This window comes from Anarrhichthys ocellatus, unplaced genomic scaffold, assembly GCF_004355925.1.
Source record: "Anarrhichthys ocellatus isolate YVR2014 unplaced genomic scaffold, GSC_Weel_1.0 scaffold24, whole genome shotgun sequence".
Classification (NCBI taxonomy): Eukaryota; Metazoa; Chordata; class Actinopteri; order Perciformes; family Anarhichadidae; genus Anarrhichthys; species Anarrhichthys ocellatus.
Genome location: NW_022280054.1, coordinates 7,808,470 through 7,830,719, shown reverse-complemented (window position 1 = coordinate 7,830,719; position 22,250 = coordinate 7,808,470). Strand labels below are relative to the sequence as shown.

The 22,250-nt window shown below is 43.1% G+C and overlaps 1 protein-coding gene across 2 annotated transcripts; it reads right to left on the bottom strand.

Moving 5' to 3' along the window:
- Positions 1 to 215: 215 nt before the first annotated feature.
- Positions 216 to 22,120, bottom strand: brwd1 (bromodomain and WD repeat domain containing 1). 2 transcript variants are annotated; one of them, XM_031860908.1, is made up of 44 exons: positions 21,895 to 22,120; positions 21,713 to 21,771; positions 21,565 to 21,594; positions 21,277 to 21,336; positions 20,162 to 20,312; positions 19,946 to 20,044; positions 18,810 to 18,970; positions 18,472 to 18,693; positions 17,923 to 18,023; positions 16,975 to 17,045; positions 16,736 to 16,836; positions 16,600 to 16,640; positions 16,380 to 16,481; positions 14,959 to 15,112; positions 14,721 to 14,855; positions 14,175 to 14,303; positions 13,760 to 13,908; positions 13,464 to 13,540; positions 13,034 to 13,252; positions 12,770 to 12,953; positions 12,360 to 12,462; positions 11,953 to 12,063; positions 11,757 to 11,824; positions 11,252 to 11,486; positions 10,973 to 11,089; positions 10,680 to 10,787; positions 10,351 to 10,475; positions 9,455 to 9,537; positions 9,097 to 9,208; positions 8,475 to 8,536; positions 8,194 to 8,349; positions 7,907 to 8,027; positions 7,643 to 7,768; positions 7,486 to 7,552; positions 7,247 to 7,297; positions 6,945 to 7,070; positions 6,699 to 6,851; positions 6,394 to 6,551; positions 6,115 to 6,284; positions 3,919 to 4,038; positions 3,657 to 3,821; positions 3,256 to 3,555; positions 2,937 to 3,092; positions 216 to 2,823 (listed from the first exon to the last, which is right to left on the bottom strand). In XM_031860908.1, the coding sequence occupies exons 1-44, from the start codon at positions 21,929 to 21,931 to the stop codon at positions 1,343 to 1,345; spliced, it is 6,756 nt and encodes a 2,251-aa protein (XP_031716768.1). In that variant the 5' UTR covers positions 21,932 to 22,120; the 3' UTR covers positions 216 to 1,342. The 2 variants fall into 2 exon arrangements, with proteins under 2 accessions (XP_031716768.1, XP_031716769.1); XM_031860909.1 differs by having other exon boundaries at positions 12,372 to 12,462.
- Positions 22,121 to 22,250: the final 130 nt, after the last annotated feature.

The following is a 22,250-nucleotide window of genomic DNA, read 5'->3' as shown; positions in this document are numbered from 1 at the left end:
CTTGGAGACAGAAATACAATACTTTCGTCCTAAACTTGGTTTATGTGCCGAAATTGAATTAGATCTCTACAAGCCAGGATTTCACAAATACCTGTTATTGTATTTCTTACTGTGTTAAATTTATACCTGCAATGAATAAACTGAGCGAGATGGGTGCCATCTAATTACTGAATATTCATGATGTCAATAGATAAGATTAAGTGAAACACAGAATACACCTTGAAATGATGTCTTTATTAATATGAGGAATAACTCATTCATTGCACTCCACAACCACATTGCATTAACAGTTTTCCTGTGAGAGCGATTTATTAAAGGTGTAGTATGAAAAACATTAAGCAAAATGTCAAAGCGACTGTATTTATAAACCTCCCCATAAACAAAACCAAACCATGTGACTGGCAAAATGTCTTAAGTCATCTCTGAAAATCAATTTAATACTGAAAGTAGACAACGCAGAACAATAAAAAGGTCTTCCCAATATGAGAAATCACAGCATTTTTGCAGTAAGTACTTTTGTTTCCATGTACTTGGCAAAAAGGTACCAATTTGTGACATATGGCAAGACAATGTAGGTAAATGTAAAAAAAGAGAAAAATAAAAAAGCTCAAATTTAAATAAACGTTTTGATACCGACTGATCAACAAACCTTTCAGACAATCTCAATCAACTATTTACATCTATTTACTTGAAAACAACAAAACTAATCAATAAAAAAAAATATGAAAAATGGTATTTGGGGGGGGGGGGGGGAGAAAATAAATATTCGTTCATTTGGCTCATGTCAAGCATTAAGTGTGTGGATTTACAAAGGAGTGCTGTAGTCAAAGTGTGAACATGAACTCGTCCAGTGAGTGTGTGCTCGGACATCTGCCAACCTGGAATCGTTTCTTGTCCGTACTTTAGCTCAAAAAACAACTGCATGTCTGAGACTACAGTAAACTTATTTGACCCCTGAGTTTCTAATGCAAAACTAGTGTATGAAATACCTCATTACAGTGTATCTTAGTGCAAGCCTTTTAACAGAGGTATATTAGATTAGCACCCAAGCTGACACGATTCCCCAGAATGGTTTACTCTGCTGGCCAAAATCACAACAAGCAGTATGGGCGGTGGTGTTGCTCTGTATCCTTGTGAAAACCAGCTTTTTCAAAAATGCTTGAATTTGTATTACATCTATAAACATGTTTTTCATAGAAAATATAAATATCCCTGAATGAAACAGATTCACAGCATTTTCTCTCGAGGACTCCAGTGCTACTACCATAACGTGGCCATCGAGTGTCTTTAAAGGTCTCCAGTTAATGTCCGTCTCCCTCTCTCCTCCAGCTGCTGCTTCCTTCTACTCGCTGTCGTGATAACTGACTGTCCGCTTGCCCCGGTTGCGAGTGTTCACGCGAGTCTTTTGCTGCGCTTTGCTGTACAACTCGTCGCTGTTCTCCTCTGAAGCGGACCGTTGGCGGCGCCGCCTCAGCTGGCGGCCGGCAGTCATTTCCCCGACCCCGGGCCGTCCGTGACTCCTCCTCTTTGGACTGCTGCGGGACCCTGAGCTGGCACATGAGTTTTCAGAGGCTGAAGACGAATGCGCGCTCTCCGAGTCGGAGCTGCGATTGCTGCTGCTGTAGCTCTCCTTTCGTTTGTGTTTCGGCCGCCTCGCATTCTTCCCGCTCCTTGAACGACCGACATCTTCCTGCTCGGCCTCCTCGCTGGAACCGGACTGGGAAGAGGCGTCTTCCTCGTTGCTGTTACCCTCCTTTTGTTTTGATTCCCTTTTGGGACGCTTTGAGGAGCCGGACTTGCTGTTTTTATTGTTCTTGGACACTGGCTCCTTCTTTCCTTCCTCCTCCCCATCTTCAGAGTCTGAGGTGTAAATACGTTTTCTGGTGGAAGACGGCTGATTCCTGGCTTCATTAGGTGAGGTTCTGTTCGACTCTCTCGTATTATACCTGCCCTCTCTAGACGCTGTGGCTGTTTTGTTACCGTTTCCCTGTTTACGCTGGCTTGCAGAAGCAGAGTCTTCCTCAGAGGGAGAGTTGTCACTGATGTATTTCTTTTTTGGTAGGGCTCGGAGATTCCGACGTCTATTTGATGCATTGTCTGAATTATTCGACTCTTCGTCTGATGAGCCGGTGGAGCATTTCCTCCTCGACTTCCTCTTGGGTCTGTATTCCTGCTCAGAACTCTCCGAGGCGGCAGTGTCGCCACGAGGCCGTTTAGATTTGGTCTTGTTTCTCGTTGGCCTCTTTGACTTGGTTTCATCCTCCGACTCCTCACTGGAGTGATTGCTTTCTGCTTTGAGTTCCTCATCTTTTTTCAGCTTTTTTTTGCGAGGGCTGGATCTCTTTGGAGAATCACTGAGTTCCTCTGATTCAGCACCATCCAGTTTATTAGTTGAGGCAGCTTTTTGTTTATCTTGGCTTTTTGACGGTGAAACTTTACACTTTTTCTTAGAGTCCTTGTGGATCGCTTCCTCCACATTTCTTCCGTTTTGGTGCGAGTGTTTCTGAGATCTGTTGACTTTCTCTTCTTCATCTGAGCTGACGGGAACTTTGTGTCGTGTGGTCCTGCGATCAGTGCCCTCCTCCTCCTCTTCTTCTTCTTCTTCTTCTTCTTCCTCCTCGTCCTCCTCCTCCTCCTCCTCCTCCTCCTCCTCACTTGTAATCCTCTTCTTCCTGGCTTGAGTGGTTGCTGTGCTTCTAGACCGTTTCTGAGACACAGAAACTTCAGCTTCTCCAGAACTCTCCTCTGCAGCCTCCTCTTGCTCAGAGTTGCTGTCAGACTTGTGATGTTTTGCACTGTGTCCATTCACATGGGACAAAGTAACTGCAGAGGAAAAGTGGGGAAGGAAATCCAACTGTTAGAGAAACTTTCATCACAATTCCAAGCAAGTGGCAACTAGAAATCAAAAACGAATAATGATCGATGACATTTCTCACCATTTCCCTTATTCTTAGCAGCTTGTCTTGATGTCCTCCGTTTTCTGGATCTCGAGTCTCCATTCTGCAGATTCTGGGAGGAGGATGAAGCCTCACTGTCATTGTCATCCTCCTCGTCCTTGGATTCGCAACCCGATTCCTTTGTTGTCCGAGAAGCTAGAAAGAGAAACAAGGGCAGAATTTAGAAAATGTATCTTGTAAGCTGCCCAAAACATAAAATACAAATATGTTTAACACATGTTTAAAGGACTGTTTGCATTTACGAGATCTAAGAGCAACTTCTTCTGAATTTAAATGTTTAAAGAAGAGCTTTGTATACCCCGTCTTGATGGCTGTTCATCAGAATCTGAGCTGCTCTGGATCACCGCGGTGCGTTTGCTGCTCCGGCCTGTGTGGCGAAGGCGGCTGCTGCTCCTTCTCGGCTTTTCCTCCTCGTCCTGCTCCTCAAATTCCTCGTCTAATGCTTCAAGGAGTTTCATCTTATTCACAGCCGCCCTCGCCGTCTTTCTCTTGAGTGAGCTGCGAACCGTGATCTCCTCTTCCCTGTCAGAGTCCCGGTGGCGACGTCTCTCCCTGCGAGACGATCTGCCGCCGTGACCGTTCATCTCTGCTCTGCCCTCTGAAAACAAGCCATGCGGAGGGATGTTTAACACGAGGGCTAATGGTGGTGTGTTGTGGTTCACTAAGAGCGAGGCTTAAGACGGTTGTTGTAGTGTTTACCTGTGCTCTTCCTGTCTGCACCAGCACTGTTTCTGGTCAGACGTGTGCTCCTGCTGGTCTCGCTCCTGCTGTTCTTACTCCTGCTGGGGTAGCGGCGACGTGAAGACTGGGAGGACATCTCTCCATCCTCACCTTCACTGTCCTCCTCTTCTTCACTATCGCTCTCTGCAACAACAACAACAACAACAACCACAGTTAACAGACAACTTAAGAATGCCCCACTAACAGGCGGCATGATTGAAACCTGGATTTGACTCCTGACCTTTTTTCCTCTGCTTGGCACGGTTGCTTCTAGTAACTCTTGCTTTCTGTCTGAGTTGATGGTGCCTTGACGAGCCACGACGTTTCTCCACCTCACTCAGCTCGCTCTCACTGTCAGACTCTGAAATACATTTAAAAATATACATTTTATACATTTATTTGTCTTTGCCTTTGTCCAAGGCGACTTACAATAAGTGAAGGAACCAGAGCCAGATAATTGGAAATGCAACCATCCCAAATAAACTGCTAGAAGCGTGTTGAACTACGGAGTTGGTGAAAAGTGTGCAGCGACTTTGCTGTCCTGACTTCAGTTAAGAGTTCATTCCACCACCAGAACTAAGAAGAGCACGTCCATCAGAAGTGTCAAGAGTCAAAGTGATTCCTACAATGACACTACTTGTCTATACCCGTTAGCTACAATATCAGACTTCACAAATGATTGCATTTGTTTTTGCTGTACAACATCCAACTAGTTTCATAAGCGGAAGAGTGAAGTTTGGACATAGTTGTGCATGTGCAAACGTTAAGTTTGTATGTTATTGAATTCATACCTGCAAACTCATGAGGTGAAAAAGGTGACAAGTAATCAGTGATTAATCAGTATTTCAGCTCTAGTTGAACAGCTGGCTAGTTAGCATCTTTTTTTTTTTTTTTTTTTTAAAAATCAATATTATTATTATTAACCTTTATTTAGATAAAATCAATTGAGACCGAGGTCTCATTTTCAAAAGTTTTAGTCATAAAAACAAAGATATGCAAGAGTAGTAAGAACCATCGCCTGTACAAAATAAAGTGATTCGTTTTCATTGAACCCTGTTACTGTATGGCTTCATATTAACAGTTACTGTAAAGCTGTTAGAATTGTGGCCCATCTTCTATTTGCAATTAACATGCATTCAATCCAGTTAAATTATTTAAATGAAAATGATAATCTACTCTGGCTAAGGTAGCTTATCAAGAGTAAAATAATAGCTGTGAACTACGTATATACACCTCTGCATTAGCAACCCGCTGAAATGAAGGTACAGGCACCTTAACACACTCATTACTTCAGGGTTCTTGACGTGGGACTGTTAGTACACTGGCTGTGGTCATTACAGTGAACATGTCTGGCAGTGTGATGAGAGGGCACGTGAGCCCTTGTTGCTGTAGTTCATCTCCTTGGAGCAGAGGCTGCATTTAGCATACCCTGCCTTATCAATGCATTTAAAATACTGTGACAGCAGGAAGCTGTACTCACGTCTGTTTAGACCTCCACCTTTATCCAGGCCCAGCTCCACTCACAGCTCAGCCCTGCGTCAAGCTGCGCTACAGACAGCCTCCACTTCCTGAAGCTCTTTGACCTCATCATCTTATCAGTAGCTGGGCCTTATGTTTCATTATCTTAAAAGTTATTCTGACCACGAAATCGCCTCATTCTACTTTGAGTTAAAAAAAAACAACCTGCCAGCAGATGCGCCGGTGTTCCGGTTTAACGTTAATGAGTGACCGTGTGAACTGAACCGGAACACAGGAAGGCTGCATGTTTCATAACGTTACTTTTTTTCCTCCTAAATCGCGATAATGACGAACGTTAACTTAACCCAGCAAGTCTGAACGGTAACGTAACATAACGTAACTTAAACTGCAACGGAGGGAAATGAAGCGTTCAGATGTAGATATCTGAACGCTGATTGGCCAAGACTCGTCATATCAAAGATGTTTTATTGTGAACATCACATTTTCTCCTCGTATGACTCCAATCTGAGAAACGCTGGCTGGCCAGTTGACCCCCCCCTCCCCCAAAAAAACTCTACGGATCTACACGATTCACATGGATGATATATTTTGATTCAAAACGGTGAATTTCACTGAAAAGTGACAAGTTTGCAGGTACTGTATGTGAATTGCTATCAGTCATCTTGTTTACACATATTCAGTGTCACCAGTAATGTTAAGTTGAGGATCTGGGAGCAGATGTCGCCACTAGTCTGCGCTGTTCAGGCAGCTGGATGTTATCAGGTTAAGAAAGGGGAGAGGAGAGAAAGAGGGAGCGCGAGGAGAAGTTGGTTTAGGCTTGTCTGGTTGGGTGTTGGGCCTTCACTAAAGTTATGAGGAATGAATTACTCCTTATCATACACCCACGTCGCTGACAATAGTTCAGAGAAACCAACGATGAGACTACTGTTACGGAACCTACTAAGAGTCTCTTCTGTACCTGGTGTCGAAGCAGCTTTGGAGCCGGAGTCGTCGTCCGAGGAGCTGTGACCTGATCTGTTGCGTCGACTCCTCCTGGCTCTCTCAGGAACAGACACTTTGGCTGAGGTAGATTTGGTCACTGATGTCGACTCCACTTTTTCCTGAGTTTTTACAGCAGCTTTCTTTTGACTTGAGTAAAACAAAAAAAAAAAAAAATGAATGCAACTTTTCACCAGACATGGAACACCTGAACTGTTTCCCCATCAGATTATTGTAGGAATGCATAACTCAAACAGACCTTGAGGCGTTGGACTGATCCTGCTGCTGCATTTTCTTGCGGAACCTCTGACTGCGGCGGAGCCTATCGCTGCTTTTGATGGCAGTTTTGTACTCTGATATGATTGTTCTGATTTGCTCCTCGAAGAAGGCAGAGATCCTCAAAGTCATACTGTAAATCTAGAATAGAACAGAAAAGGTCAGTAAAATAAGCTCAAACAAAATGATGGACCCAAAGAAGATTATACCAAATGAACTCCAAACATTACAACTATATGATTATGTCCTGCATTAAAGAGCAGTTCTCGTGGCATTTCTTCCACTTACCTTGGAGCGTTTATTGGGTGTGTAGGCTTTAGCGTTTGCAAATATTAGCCGGGTGTCTTTGCAAAGCTCTACAGGGTTTTCATAGCGGTCTTCGAACAAAGTCCTTTTCACCGTGTGAAAGTCCATTGGTGTATCAATGATGTTGTGGTAATCCTGGACAGGCAAACAAAACACCATTTAGACCATCAAAACACTGGAACACAAAACATGCTGAACGCTTGCCCTTAGTCTGTTGTGTTAACGCACTGGATAGTTCTGAGGATCCACAGGCTGTCGGAACGGTTCGGAGTCCTCGCAGTCAAATATGTAGGTGAGCAGATACTTGCACTGCTCCTTCCAGGCGTCTCTGTCAAGCACCACCTCGACAGAGCGCTGCCATAGAGGAGAAAGAGAGGAAATCATTGTGACGTGCAATGAATGCTACAGCTGCTACAGAATTCTACCAAGATAATCATGCGTTTCAGACTGATGATTTAATAACAAGCAATGTTAATCAATAGAATGTCAAAGGCCTTTGTTATCTATTCTATCCCATCTCGTGTATTTACCTGACGCAGTCTGTGTCCAGAAGAGGTTCCTGGTGCTTCTGCATCCTCTTCCTGTAGGCAGTAACCACATTATTGTTATCAACCAGATTACGTTTTCAGTTGCAAAGGTGACCCAAAGATTTTTTTTCCATTTTTAGTAAATCATCTATGAACAAACAATTGTAACTTTCACAGCAGCGCATGTTAGAGCAAAAAAAAAATATAACACTAATGACTCAAGCTGACGGAATCAGACTCACCTCATCATCATCATCCATTTCCTCTACAGCATTGTAAATCTCCATGATATCCGTGCAGCTGGGATTACTAGGAAAGTAGGAAGAATGTGTCAATTTAGTGTGAATGACACTGTGCATGTTATTACAGTATCATTACATCATCTTAATTTTGACTTACTTGACAAACTTCTGGAGGACATTCGTGATGAGTTTTGCAGAGTGGGCAATCTTGCTCCTTGGCTCATTGAAAGTGCGGGCGTTATGTGCAATATACCTGGCATCCCAAATTAATGCCGAGAGGTGCCTGTGGATCACCAGAGGGGAGTAAATACACAGCGTCTTCACAAACAAAACATCAATTATTTGAATTTCAAGGACAGAGCTGGGTCGACAGTCAACTGGGCAAATACGTCCATCCCGTTGCTTTGGAGGGAGGACTGACCTGTAGAACCTGTTCCTGAGTCGCAGTCTGATGGTGCCCAGGTCAGTGGGATAGGCGATTACAGTGCAGTAGGTGGGATACTGGACTAAGTCCACAGGACCAGAGAAGGGAGCTGCAATCTCTATAGCAGAAACACAGTGGCAGGTGGGTAAGTACGAATGGGAAGAAATGATTTCGCAGTTAAAAGGAACCTATAGATACGCTGACGTGAGTGAATTGGGACCAGACATGTGAAAGTAGAAGTGTGCGATTTAGAGCAAACAGAGAGCGTGTTCACGCATACACACCGACGGTGATGAGCTGGTCGATGCCGGCGACGATGCGCTCACACTCGGCGTCTCTGCTCCTCTCCCCCCACTCTCCAGGCAGAGGCTTGTACATCAGTTCATTCATCTCATCTGCAGTCACGGGGATACCACCTCCTTCTGTCTCTGGCTGCTGGGCTGCACGGCAGAGACGAACTTATTCAATATGCATTAACCCCACTGACCCCACTTTGTGAGCGGACATCAGCTCTGTGTTTGTGTGTGGATGTGACAGAAATAAACGAGTAAAAAGTCTGAATTACCACCATCTGGAATAGGTTCGATATCCCAAGGACTCAGTTTCTCCGTTTCCCCGTTGTCCCATCTGGTGAAAACACAAAAAAGTGTTGCCGAAGTCAACCATCACACTTCCAACAACATTGACTGATACCCTTTTTAGGTTTTAGTTCAGAATAAAGTGTAATTGCACCCCCTGGTCTGAGCCTTAAATAGTCCACCCACTGCAACCACACCTACTTACTTTATTTCATGAGGTAGGTTAGTCCTAAACGGTCGACTCCATCCCAGAATTTGCCTTGCAATATGAGAGCTGATTTAAAAGCGCAGATGGCGTTTTGAGCCATTTTCTACCATGAAATGTAGATTTGTATGTTTAGACCAGCATTGATGCATTTAAGTACAGTCGTATCATTGAGTTTATAGCTTAAAAAAAAGCATGTTTAAATGTGCAATTACTCTTTAATATGATACAGACATGACACCTTCATGCCTCTTAATAACCACTAGGGGGCAGACAGACTTGTCCTAGACTGACAATATCAAAAGCAGTGTGTCCTAGAAACTAGCTGATATTCGGAAATGATGGCGACGCCACAACCACCATATCTCCAGCTCCCCGTATCACGATAACGTGTGTTGGCCCACCTGACTTTGAAGCACTGGAAGAGACTGTCGGGGTACTCGGGCTGGTATGGCTCCTGACACACAATGCTACCAAACCACCAGGCATCGTCTATCACTGAGCGAAACCGGTCGTCTGCACAAGAGAAGATGTGAACCAATTTAGGAGGAGGAGGAAAAATCCACATTATCTATATCTACACAGAAACTCAGAATAATCTGTAGAGTAGACAGTATTTATTAGTCTGAAATGTAGACAAAGTTATAAACTACTTGGTAGCACCTTTCTTCTATATTTGAAATTGATGAAACCGATACGAAGACGATGCTACTTGGCCTCAAAACTAAGATTCAACTTCTTTAACACAATGCACAGACTTACTTGGTTGCCAGTTTCTACGGAGTGCCTCGTCATAACTTTGCCTCAACACGAGGAAATCGATCACATCTGGCATGTCGTGATACCTGTGGGAGAAATATACGTCACTTTAATGCCGAAGTAGTCAGAGCCAGTAGTCAGAGCCAACTTGAGAACCAGAGGTTCTCAAGTTGTTTTTCAGCTGAGGATCCCTTACAAGATAGAGAATTTACCTAGGACCTCAATAATTTGGTCTTTACCCCTATTCGCACAGGACCAGAATTACCTGGGACCTCTAGTCATTTTGAATAATTGCGAATGTCGTCTTCGATCTTAATCCTGTTTAAATCTGCCATGTAGTTAATTTGTTATGTACCGACCATAATTTTGGGATTTGGATTGGCGTTTTTGGGTGTTACACAGAGCCCTGATATCATATCGGAGGAATAACGTCAGTAAATACAGACTTTGCTCATCCCGTGCAAATATGCTGCATAAAACGCAGACGTGGTGGATAATTTCTAATTACATGACGTCCTTTGATGATACTATTAAACATATTTGCAGATTCTAATAGATAAGATTCTAGATGTGATGTAGAAATAAATTTAAATGAATGAATCTGAAAACTTTTCATGAACCCCCTGGCAGAGTGCCCGGACCCCACTCTGAGAACACTGCAATAAACTTTCAAGACTTTGTCTTTGTGGAGCTGAAGCTGAATTATATTGATTTGAACAAACGCATTACAGCCAACATGTCGAGCCAAAAACTGATTTTTATCCTCAAAGTTTTGTCCTGATCATGACACTAACCCACAACCAAAATGTAGGCTTTCACTAGAACACATTTTAGAATCATAACCTCCATGTTATATACATTCAGTTTAAATGCCGCCTTCACGTTGGGATACTGCTTACTTGACAGAAAAGGACTTGTCTGATATTTTGCCGGTGCCGTGGTCAATAAGAGTCAGCTTCAGGCAGCAAAGGGTTGGAGGGCAGACTTCGTATTTGATCCCGGTGATCTTCACAAACTCTTGGTCCTAGAACACATTTGAAAAACAAACAATATATTGGGTACATGCTGGGAGGGCGGGGGGGGGGGGGTGTGCCTACATTTAAATAACAAAAAAAAGAAAGTTTTTTTTGTTATGACATCCGTGAAGATTTTGTACATGATGTTCTTCAGAGTTCTGTGTATTCTACCAAGAACATTTTTATTATCTTCTTATTTGCCGTAGTCTTACCCGTAGCTCCATTTTCTTCCAGGGCTGTTTGTCTAGGTTTATGGGGTACAGTTCATTTCGGTTCACTGCCTCTACGTAGGCCTCGTGTCCCTGCCGAAAGTAGATCACCTGACGAGACAAGAGAGTCAGAGCTTAGACAGTAAACTTTTTTACAAGATGAGAAACAGGATTGTGATCATGACGTCCTGTTAAACCACCAAAAGATCAACACAGCTGCTGTTTATTAAAGAACAATCTGTACTGTACTGAGTGCTTTTTTCCTCATGCTCTTGTAAATTGCCTTGTTTAAATACCTCATCGCCCATTTGGGGAACAAAAGGAGACTTCCTGGGAATGACGTCGGTGATCCACGGTGAGGGTCTGAACTCATTGGACACTTCTCTGTTGATGGACAGTCGGACCTTTGGACGCTGAAGATGTAAAACAAGGGTAAATATGAGCCTGTTTTAAATTCATCATTATATTTCCTCCCTGACAGACACAGAGTCCGGGCAACAGTCAACCGGTTAGGATTCAGACAGCGAGACATTCGGTTGGCGACTGCGTATACTGCGCTGTGTTCAATAACTCACCCTGGGCGACTTGTACTTTTCTTTCTTGGACTTCTCTTTGCTTTTCTTGCCAGCTTTTTCCTCCTCGTCACTCTGCTGCTGCTTCTCCTCCTCCTCCTCATTATCATTCTCTTCCTCCTCCTCTTCAGAGCTGCTGAGCCTGCGCTGCACTCGTTTCCGTGAGGACAAGGGGGTGGAGGGCTGCAGGTTGATGCCGGCGTCTGCTGTCCAGTCCGAGTACTCGCTGGACGTGTGGCTGTCAAATCAAAAGCAGTTACGATTATAATTCTAAATTACATATATGAAAACAGGCAGAAAAACGTAGTTAAATTATTTGTTTTAACCTGCTTGGGGTACCAGATGGGTGGGGATTGCCACCTAAGACAACACAAAGGAGTAATACAAGATTTTAACGTGAAAGACAAAACTCTTCTGTCTATATGATCATTCTTGTGATTCAGGAAAACCCTTTTATCTGGCACTCTAAACAAGTTAAAACAAATTCTAAGTCTATAAAACGTTATACCTTGAGCTGTCACTGTTCCACTCCTCATCATTGGAGGAATTCATTTCACTGCCGTCCAATTCATTGTCCTGAACAGATTCAATAATGAAAAACTGGAAGTTGCGTGAACTCCCCCCAAAAAAGACCACAGGTAAATGACATTTTTTTCCCCCGTAATGTCACAGGAGAGCGGAGAAAGCGATAGCTCGGTGTGTACCTCTGAACTTGCGGTCTCCTCTCCCTCTTCGCAGGACAAGTCCATGTATTCCAGCGCGTCACTGCGGCCGTGTGCTCGCTTCGCTGTGTGAGGATCATCATCTGAATCATCCTGAGAGGACAGACGGGCCGACTCAAAACCAGTGCAAAGATTCTTACAGAAATAAGTTGTGAACAGAGGGAAAAAATGCTGACAATTATCTCAATATATATAAATAAATTAACAATCCTACAGAAGCATAGTGACGATACATTTTATCGACACAGTATATATGAATGACACATTCCAACACAACACATTTAATGAATATGCCGTTTTCCTGCCAATTACAGTACAGACTGTGATAATTACTCACAATACACGGGTACACAAGCCATAGTTTCAAATTGCCATTGAAGACTTCCTACATTGAAACCTACTCGACAGCTGCTGTAGATAATGCGTCTCTTCTTTGCATTATACAGAACCATCTCCTCATCTCCTCTGGCTGCTCGCAGGCGCTCCTGGATCCTAAAAAAACAAAATCCACGATGTATGAAACTTAAGTAGAACAAACACAAAATGTCATGTAAAATAAACGCTGTAAAATCTCATGAGGTTTGTAAACCACTCTCTGTTGCTTGATGGGTACGTTTGACATGGATGTTTGTGTTGAATTCTTTTGAGTATTATTAAAATATTGATGTTATCTAAAATGGGAGAAGTATCCATTTCCACTTAGAAACATAAACTAATACAAAACACCACAACAGTACAGACATTGCCAGTCACACGCGCCAGCTGTTGACGGTGAAGCTAACATTGCTATCTCTGGTACCTGTAGCTGCTGGGTGCCACTTCGGGCACCACCACCCTGCGCCTCCAAGCCTGCAGGTCTCTCTCTGTGGCCATCTGGCTGCGAGGAGCATTCTGGTGCATCTGCCGGACGCCCTCCACCTGTCCGCTGCGGCGCAGACCCACATTGGGGGGTGACTGCACGTCTGCTCGATCATTCACAGACACTGCAACGAAGGATCACATACCTAGCATCCAACAGCTCACAAGATCAATATCCGATAAAACACGGGTGGCGCATCGATACCTCTACGTGGCGTGCTCGGTGCCAAGGCGTGGCCCTGTGCCTCAGCTGGCCCTTCTGGTATCGCCGGCAGAGCCAACTCTGTCCCAAGCTGGCTATGCCGGTCTTGTTGTTGCTGGAGATTTCGGATGGCCTCGTCCAGAAGGCTGCTGCGTCTTATCGCAACTTCGTCGTGCTCTGCAGTCTGCTGGCTGATCACCTGCTCCACGACCTCGCCATCACCTGAAGACGCCATCAAACAGGGAAACAGAGAGCATGTGTGGGATGGTAGCAGAGGTCAACGCTGGTCAAACACTGAAGACATCAAAGATATGGTTCAGATGTTCTTAAATCGAGATTTGTCACTTACTGTATATATCAAAAAGTGAATTTATGTTTTTGTAAACTAGCTAATTATAGTGAATTTAAGGCGTGCTTCTGGCTGGTTGCTTACTGGTGGCTACGTATCCCAGCTGAGGAACCAGGTGTTCAGCAGCAATGTTCTCCCGGCCCGGGACGAGGCGCTGGTACCTGAAAATCAAGTCAAGACATTTAAAAAAATGTGAACTGTTAAAAACATTGCATGCATTTACATAGAACACAAATATTTGTGCCAACATTTTGAACCCGGCTTAGTATTGCTTTTCATAATGGCCTCGGGCATCGAGAATTTGCATGAGACAAACATTCAAACAACTGATCCCACAGGTAATAACTGGTGTGTAACTGATAGAAGGTCATCATGTCTACCTTGGTGGATGGGGGTTTCCATCCACATCCACCAAGAAAGGCGGGGGCATGAGATGGGGTGCCTGCTGCGTCTGTTCATCCAGCACGAAGCCGTTGGTGTCCCGGATCAGCGGTCGGTAGTCCGTGTGGAAGAACACCTGGTCTGGAAGCTGTGTGACGACCAGGAGAAAGAGGAAGTTTAAGGTTTTTGTTATGTTCATGTTTTCTTGGACACTTATTTTGAGACGTCCAATGTCAGATTTTTATACTATACAGTAAGATTTGAAAGTGTTAAATTTGAAGGGCTATAACAACATCTGGAAAATGCTGTAGTGTATTTATCAAGTGAAAACAAGTATCCCTAAAAACAGCATTACAACAGATTTCATCAGACGACAATTGTTTGTGTGAACATTTAAACGAGTGGTATCCTTGCCTTCTCATACGGCTTGGAACTGCCGAAGCCAAAGATGAGCAGGTGGCCATGGGAGTCTGTGCAAGCAAAACGATGCCCATCAGGGGTAAATTTGCAGTCAAAAACGGCTCCATGACCCTGGCCCTCAATCTGGAAGACAAACACAAAACCACCCCAGGTACAGAAACCCATTAGCGAGGGAAACCAACTTTCTTGCCTGCTTTTTTTTCCTTTTCAGATCCTGCAGGACCTTACGTTTTTCTTAAAACACACTTTTTGGAGAGAAAACCAAAAATGCACAATAATAAGGCAGTCAAACTCGTCGTACAGCACAGAAATGGAAAGGAAAGGAACAATGAGAGTTAGAGGATGAAAAACCCTTGATGGCAAACTGTGAGACCGAGGTAAACTGATGACAAACATTGAACTAGGTCTGTTTTATTACTGGTTTGCTTATTGCCGTCTTTGTCATGTTGTGTGTTATGGTGGGTCTGTAACTGTCTGTTCATCGTGTTACAGAACTGTTGTGTTGACCATCATGTAAATGCCTGATAGTGCTCAGTGTACCATGTTGAAGTAGTGCTGTGTGTTCGTCCCTCGCAGCAGATCCCAGATGAAGACGTTCCCGTCATGGCCGGCAGACAGGATGATCCTGGGGTCAAAAGGGTGCGGCTCTAGGACAAACACCTCAGCCTCATGGCCCTGAAAACAATGTTCAAGTTAGTCTCTCTGGTCTGAAAATAAGGTTAAATTAGGTGGTTGTGATATCCACGTTGCTCTATATTTTACAAGGAGAAACACGAACTTTAAGGATATGTAGCAGCTGTCCTGTGTAGGAGTTCCACACTTTGAGGAGATGGTTGTTCACAGCCGTGATGACTGTAATATCGTGGCGATCCCACGCTACCATGGTGACTTTGGGTTTGAAGTAGCTTTCCTCTTCACTCATTGGTTCAACACTGAGAGAGAAAAAAATCTAATTAGATATTACACACACACACTACATGATGCAACTATCAAAGCATACTATGTAATGGAGATACAGTTGATTCAATACTGAACACAAATGAGAATAAAAAAAATGAGTTGCTTGTATTTGATGCTATAAAAATGAAGTTGTCCATTCATTTCCCCTTGGTTTTCTCTTTCTCTCCCTCCCTCCCGTTGCGGCCTCATTCCACATGTTGAAACTGGTTCTCGTCCTCCAGGAGATTCAGTCTCTCCCCATGACTCTCACTCCTTCTGCTTGACATTGCTTCTTGTTTTTTTGTGTAGCCTGTCCTCATGTCGCAGATATGGTGTAGTTCAGGCTCCAACTGTTTAGCAACAACTAGAAGGTGCTTGACATCCCGTAAGATCCATCTCCTTTATTCTTTAAACTACCGACAATATTTCTCCCAAATTTAAAATAAATATAGTAATTTAGAGCATTTATTTGCAGAAAATGACAACTGGTCAAAATAACAAAAAAGATGCAGTGTTTTCAGATCTCGAATAATGCAAAGGAAGAGTTCAGAAATCCATATTTGGTGGAATAACCTTGATTTACAATCACAGCTTTCATGCGTCCTTCACATTGCTGTTGGGTGACTTTATGCCGCTCGGCTTTGTTTGATGGCTTTACATCAGCAGGCAAAGCATGACAACAGGGAGCACCAACTCAATGTTTTCACCCTCCTCAGATTAAACGTATTTAGTTAGTTTCATCTTTCAGCGGGCGTCATTAACGCCTTCATTAACCTACAATTCAGAAACAAGGTTCAAATTGGGCAACAAATGTAGTATTTTAAAAAATCATTTACATCAGCAGGCAAAGATGTTCAGCTATCAGAATAATGACGTCATTCAGACCATAGCGGGAAGAAATGTCTTCACAATCTGTTAACCACTGCTTTACAGACAGGCGAGAAGGCTGTGCTAAGGCTAATACAATCTGACAAGCGCATAAATAAAACATTGGGAAAAAGAATTCCTCAGCTTACATCAGCAGCTGGTTTACTTGTACACGCTCCAACAGCTCTCTGAGGCGACCAATGGAGCAAAAGATTGTGCCTAACAAAGCAAATCTTCCAAATACTTCTCTACAGAGACTCTTCTCCTGATGCTTATAAAAGTGTGCGTCCTTGTCTCACTATTTCTTCTTGAGAGACACAAATATTGAGGACACATCAAAAGGAATCTACACTCAGAATAAGCGCTGCTGTACGACAGCACAGTGCTGCTTACCCGGGGAGAGTGGCGGACATGTTGAGCAGGAGGCACCTCCACTGCTGACGCAGATGGAGCTTCCAGATCCGTGCTGTTCCGTCTCGGCTTCCGCTCACAAACCTGAGACAGGACGACACCAAACCGTGAACCATCACTTCACACACTGTTACATTTCATTCAGTATATCTACTATTAAACACAAAACAATGGCGAGTTAAGTACAAGGATTCTACTGTACCTTTCACCCGAGTGGCAAAATTGGATGCTATCGACTTTATCCTGAGCGGAGAGCAGAATAGTACTCATGAGTGACTGTGGACTGTTTAATAACTTAAGCTAGATACTACAGCTGAAGCTTTATGTTTTGTTCTTACCGTGTGCTCGTGGAGCTCAGATATCTTTTCTGGACTTCCGCCACCCAAGTAATATATTCGGATGACGTCATCAGTACTTCCTGTTGCTAAGAACATCCCACCTGAAAAAATAAAAGTTTGTCTGTCATAAATATGTGCTAGCTAGATGATCATTCTGTGAACTGTAGCATAGACACAGGTTAATTAAACATAAACAGTACAAACATTCAACATAAGCGTCTACCTAAAGTGACTAATACCTGGACTGAATGAGGAGCACACAGTCTGAACTCCGGGTCTCGGCCGCTCTATGAATTTGTGTGGCCGATCGCTTGAAAAGATAGAAAGAAAATGTTTTACTGATTTTATTCAGAACAGGAAAAGTGCATTTAACTGAATAACGTGCACAATAAAATACACAATATTTGGTTGCAGGGGATATTTAGAAGGATTTAAAGAATCGTCTTGTCCTACACATGACTACTGGCAGCCAGCAGTTTAATTCATTTACAGACCTAGCACCAGTGCTCACCTTTACATCTAGTATTGACTTGTTGGCATATCTTTAAACAAAGAAGTAATTGCAAGTTTCATCCAATCTAACCGGCATTTCCACTTCAATATGACTGATGTAATCAACAGTCGGGTAAGGTGCTGATCTCACATTCCTTCGTCAGGTGAGACTCATTAACACACTTTGAGGGAATTGAAGATTACTTAAAACCCATTTAGTTCAAGTCAATATTCTATGTGTTTTATACTTTTACCTGATTGCTTGCTATACAACTAAATGATGGAAAGTCAAAGTAAAGCAGGCTCTTTGAATGCACTTATTTTACTAATATAGTAGCCAGTGTTGGGACACAAAGACTGTCATCCCAATTTGACTTGTCTTCCAATGTTTGCTACATGTCTACTGCTGATATCCATGAAAAGAACCGTCATATCCAACTACTATATACATCCAACAGCCTGCAGTTTACCATGTTAAACTGTTTGCTCAGCAATGTCAATGTTTCCTTTATGTATCCATAAAACACCATTCTCAATCTTTGCTAGTTTAAAAAGAGCAAAACACTTTAAATCAAAATGAATTGACCATTTATTTGTGCAGATGTGTATGTTTCTCACAGGTGTTTATTTTCTTAATTACTACAACTGAATATCACTAAGTCACCATTTTAAATCCCATTTAAAGCAGCTCTCACCTGAAGTTGATGTTGTTGACGTCCCACTGCCAGAAGCAGACGGTGGCATCAGTTCCAGTGGACAGCATGAAGCGTTTGGAGCCCTTGGCAAACGGTGAGAACTGAGAACACAAGACATTCACAGGTGAGCCATCTGAAACCACTCACATTTTATTAAAATAAAGACATGGATCCTACATGGAGGGTTAAATATTAACACGCCCCGTGACCAGACCACAGACAACAATGGTAACAGGAAGTATGTTTTTATCCACTTGCAGTAAAGACTTTACACTTGGCTGAGGAAAGTTGTCATCGCGATGAAGACAAGATTGAATGAAAGGCTGACGGAAACATATCTTTGCCAGTCCTGCTACCACCTCCTCTTCTTGTTGTTGTTTTATTTTAGGCATTATTAAAAAAACAGTTACTGTTACCCAATCTTTAAAGCGCATCACAAATGTATGGTCCAATAAATACAATTATTTTTAAATATAATAACTAATTCAGATGATAAAATCAAGTTCGTATAGAAAAGGGATCCTTTTTCCCTGACAGAGATCCATTTACCTGTAGGGAGGTAATGGATCCACTGTGCCCCTGCAGCACAGCCACAGGGGCACAGGTACGAAGGCACCACACACGGATGGACTTGTCACAGCTTCCCGCAGCAATCAGTGTGTTCTCGTAATTAACCGCCAAGTCTGTGATCTCTGCAGAGTGTCCTCGTAACGTCGAATGAAGCCTTCCGTCAAACGAAGACCAGATCTTCACCAAACAGTCATCTGAGCCCTGACAAAGACAAATACCAACTTCTACTTTAATATTCTACTGGACACGGTTATCCCCGCACATTAAGTAGAGGAATATTTCTAAATAGGGCGATATGTTGACAAGCTCCATCTTACTGTGAAGATCCTGAGACCGGTGCGATCAAATGCGATACAATACACTGCAGACAGATGCCCCAGGATCCGCCTGTGCAGCCGCATGTGCTCATAGTTGCTGACGGGGTTGACGGAGCTGAAGCGCTGCGCTCCCGTCAGCTCTCTCCCTCGATGGACCTTCACTGTGGATTAAAAGACGCCAATCATCAGAAAACAGTGACGAAACAAGACTGGGATTAACACAAATATGTGGGCATGGGATACATTTATTCTAATATGATCAGGAGTGGAAGGGCACCGTCACAGGGTGAAATTAAATATAAGAAGCTGTTATTGTTGGGCTTGAACCAAGCATGTAAATGGATTGTCTTCCAATAAACCTTTTTAAGTTTAAAGAATATTTTTTATTTATTGCCTCTTTAGAGCAACAGGACAACATCAGGAGAACAGGGAGAGAGACAGATGGTATGACAAGCAGCAGAGGGTCATGGATTGGAATCGAACCCGGGTTACATCAACTGCATGAAACAAAACTGCCATCCCCATCTCTAAAAAAAAACAACAATATCACTGCTGAAGTCTGATGCATCTGGTCCGTACTGTTCTCATCTGCTTCAAGTTCTCACCGCCTCAACATGAAGCTGTTTTAAGCATTTTACGAGGCCTTTTTTGGAGAGCATGTCCTCTTAAAGGTGGCTTAATCAACAGTTTAATAACTTCAACAGCATTTCTTGTAGTAGATAACTGTCACAGCAAATGGGAATCGAGGGAGTAAAGCATTAAAAACACACCAATGATTCCTTGCAAATCTGTAGATGAAATGATGACTTATGATCAAGACAATTGTCATGTTAATAGCGACTAGCACTGCGGGGTAACAGACTGCATCAAGGCGAACAATCTGGCGAAGTCGTGGCAAAGCACCAAATTGTTATTTGACAACAATAGCCTAACGAAATGCCTTCTACCCAAAATTCTACGGTCAGGGTAAAGAGGAATACACAGTATGTATACAGTACACATAACATACATACATACATACATACATAACATGCAGGGTTAATGGGGAGACGGGAGCAAGTACATGTACCAATGTCCAGCATATCCATTTGTCTATTTCATGTATTTTGATGCTTATTGAGCGAGGCCAGACGTACCTAGGTGTGGAGGTTTCTTGCAGTTGAAAGGCTTCTCCGGGGGTCTGCCCCGGTGAAGGGCTGCATATGATGAAGCATTGAACCGCACACCGTCGCAGTCTGACAAACAAATCAAATAGTGTGTCAGTGTACGAGGCACGTAAAATCACCAATACATGGATAAGGGGGAAAAAAAATCTATTTATACATTTTGCAGAAATACTTGAAGAGATGTACCTTTTGCTGTCCTCAGCATCGACTGCTTTCCAGACCCCAGGAGAGAGTGTACACCTGGGACACATGATGGCACGTCTTTGTCAAGAATGGGTCCAATCTGCTTACATATCTGTAGCAAATGGTCAGGTGCAATATGTCTGTTGGCTGCAACCTGACGGGTCACAAAAACACAGAGTAGTGACATGAGTAGTGACCAAACACAGAAGACAACAATTGTTCGAATAAGCAACAATTTTGACAATCAATTAGGTCACTAAAATGTCAAACAACCAATAAATAACAACCGGTAAATTCAAGTAATTTTAAGTAGTCACCTGCGGATGTCAGAACTTGTGATCGACATATCTCACTACTTTCTGTTGTGTTGTTTGTAAACAATCGGAACAACAGCTGTATCAATAATGACAATGTTTGTTGGCTGTCCTAACGCAGATGTTAGTTTTTGTAGAATTGTATGTAATGTAGGATTCTGTACTGATCAGTCTGGTTAAGTTTGTTTCATATGAAAACTAGCAACCAAGAAACCCATCTTGATTTGAGACTGTCTATTTAACTTCTACTATATTCATGACATTGTGTGGTCTTTAGTTGTGTGTAATATTCCAGGGACTGTAGCCTGTAACAGACTGTAACAGTTTAGTCAGAATAAATGTGGGACAGGGTATAGTTGGTGGTTTCATGTGCTTCTCAGCTCATATCCCGAGAGGCGTGGCTTCTCTTTTTAATGACCAATCACAGCGCAGGTCACCAGCTAAATAACGCAGAGACAGCGCATCTCGGTCTCCGATTGGCCAGCGGAGCCGTCTCGACGTTGCAAAGAAGCCGAACTACCCACCCTTTCTGCGGTACAACAGTCGGGGCTAAATAATATTAAACCCTCTCTCTATCCAAATACAGTTTTCTGAGCGACCATACAGTTCACACCGACGAATTAAGACAGTGGGAACGACTTGCGACCACGTCGACCGTCCCACCTCCAGATAATCCAACAGTAGTAGCAAGGAAAAAGAACAAAGACCGTAAACAAGAAGCATGGACACCGAGTCCCGTCTGTCACAAGACAAAAACAATGAGACAATGAGCTTTAATAACACATATATTAAATTTAATCTCACCAAATCTTCATATGTTCTCGGGTGCTCGTTTCCCAGCCAGTCCAATCTGCCGGGTAAGAGCTGTCGAAAACACAAGTTTTGGGGTAAAAGCGGAGTCACCACAGAAAAGCACCATGTACACAGCTAGCTAATACAAAAAAGCCGGGTGATGTCAAACGAGTGAGACGTCCAGAAGTATTAAAAAAAAAAAAAGAAAAAAAAGAAGTGGACAAGTTTCATGCAACTCAAGTCCAAAACCGACGGTTAGCGAACGTTAGCCGTTAACCAGCAGCAGCAGAGGATACACACCTGATACTCCTCTAGTTCGCTCGCGAGGACCTGCAGTAGGATTAAAAGAGATACCGATTAGATTCTATTAACTTCATTATAAACTAGCTAGTCAAACTCTTTTGAAATACTACACACTGGTACTAGTCAAAAGCACCACCAAGCTCACCTCAGCCGCTCTCCGACACGGACCCGTTGTTAGAAAACGAGAAATCAAGTAATAGAGCTCTGAAATTGAAACAGCGGAGACATTAAAGCGTGAGAAAAAACAGCAGTTAGGATGTCAATTAGCGCGAGCGATATCGTATGTAAATCAAGCTATCAGTTGGGTTTTTTACTTCTGCGGCTTACCCGACTCAAGGAGCGAAATGTTCCGATTTTTGGCCATTGAATCGGCCGTGATTTTGGAGAGGTGGAACAATTTTGCAAGGCTTAACTTTGTGACTACAGAGAATAGGATATATATTTATTTAATTTCGGTTACACAGCTCTGACCCCCCTCCACGGTTGCTCCCGCTTTCTATTCAGCCTGTTTGCAGTCGCCATTGGAAGGATGAGGCCCTAGCGATACGACTTACTTCCGCCACAGCGGAGTAACACACAGGAACAAGGGGGTGGGGAGGAGTGCGCTCAACAAAAGACGAACGTGTACGTTAGCCCGACGGCTAGCAACATTAGCACTATTTTATGGAAGTCTTTCATAAGTA

What these genes read in the sequence shown, in the direction of transcription:
- brwd1 (XM_031860908.1), bottom strand. Translation starts at nt 21,931, where the DNA reads ATGGCCAAAAATCGGAACATTTCGCTCCTTGAGTCGG. An exon ending in GATGCTGAGGACAGCAAAAG is followed by an intron (nt 20,045 to 20,161) that starts GTACATCTCTTC and finishes TTTGTTTGTCAG; the next exon opens with ACTGCGACGGTGTGCGGTTC. An exon ending in TTCCCCAAATGGGCGATGAG is followed by an intron (nt 10,788 to 10,972) that starts GTATTTAAACAA and finishes TTGTCTCGTCAG; the next exon opens with GTGATCTACTTTCGGCAGGG.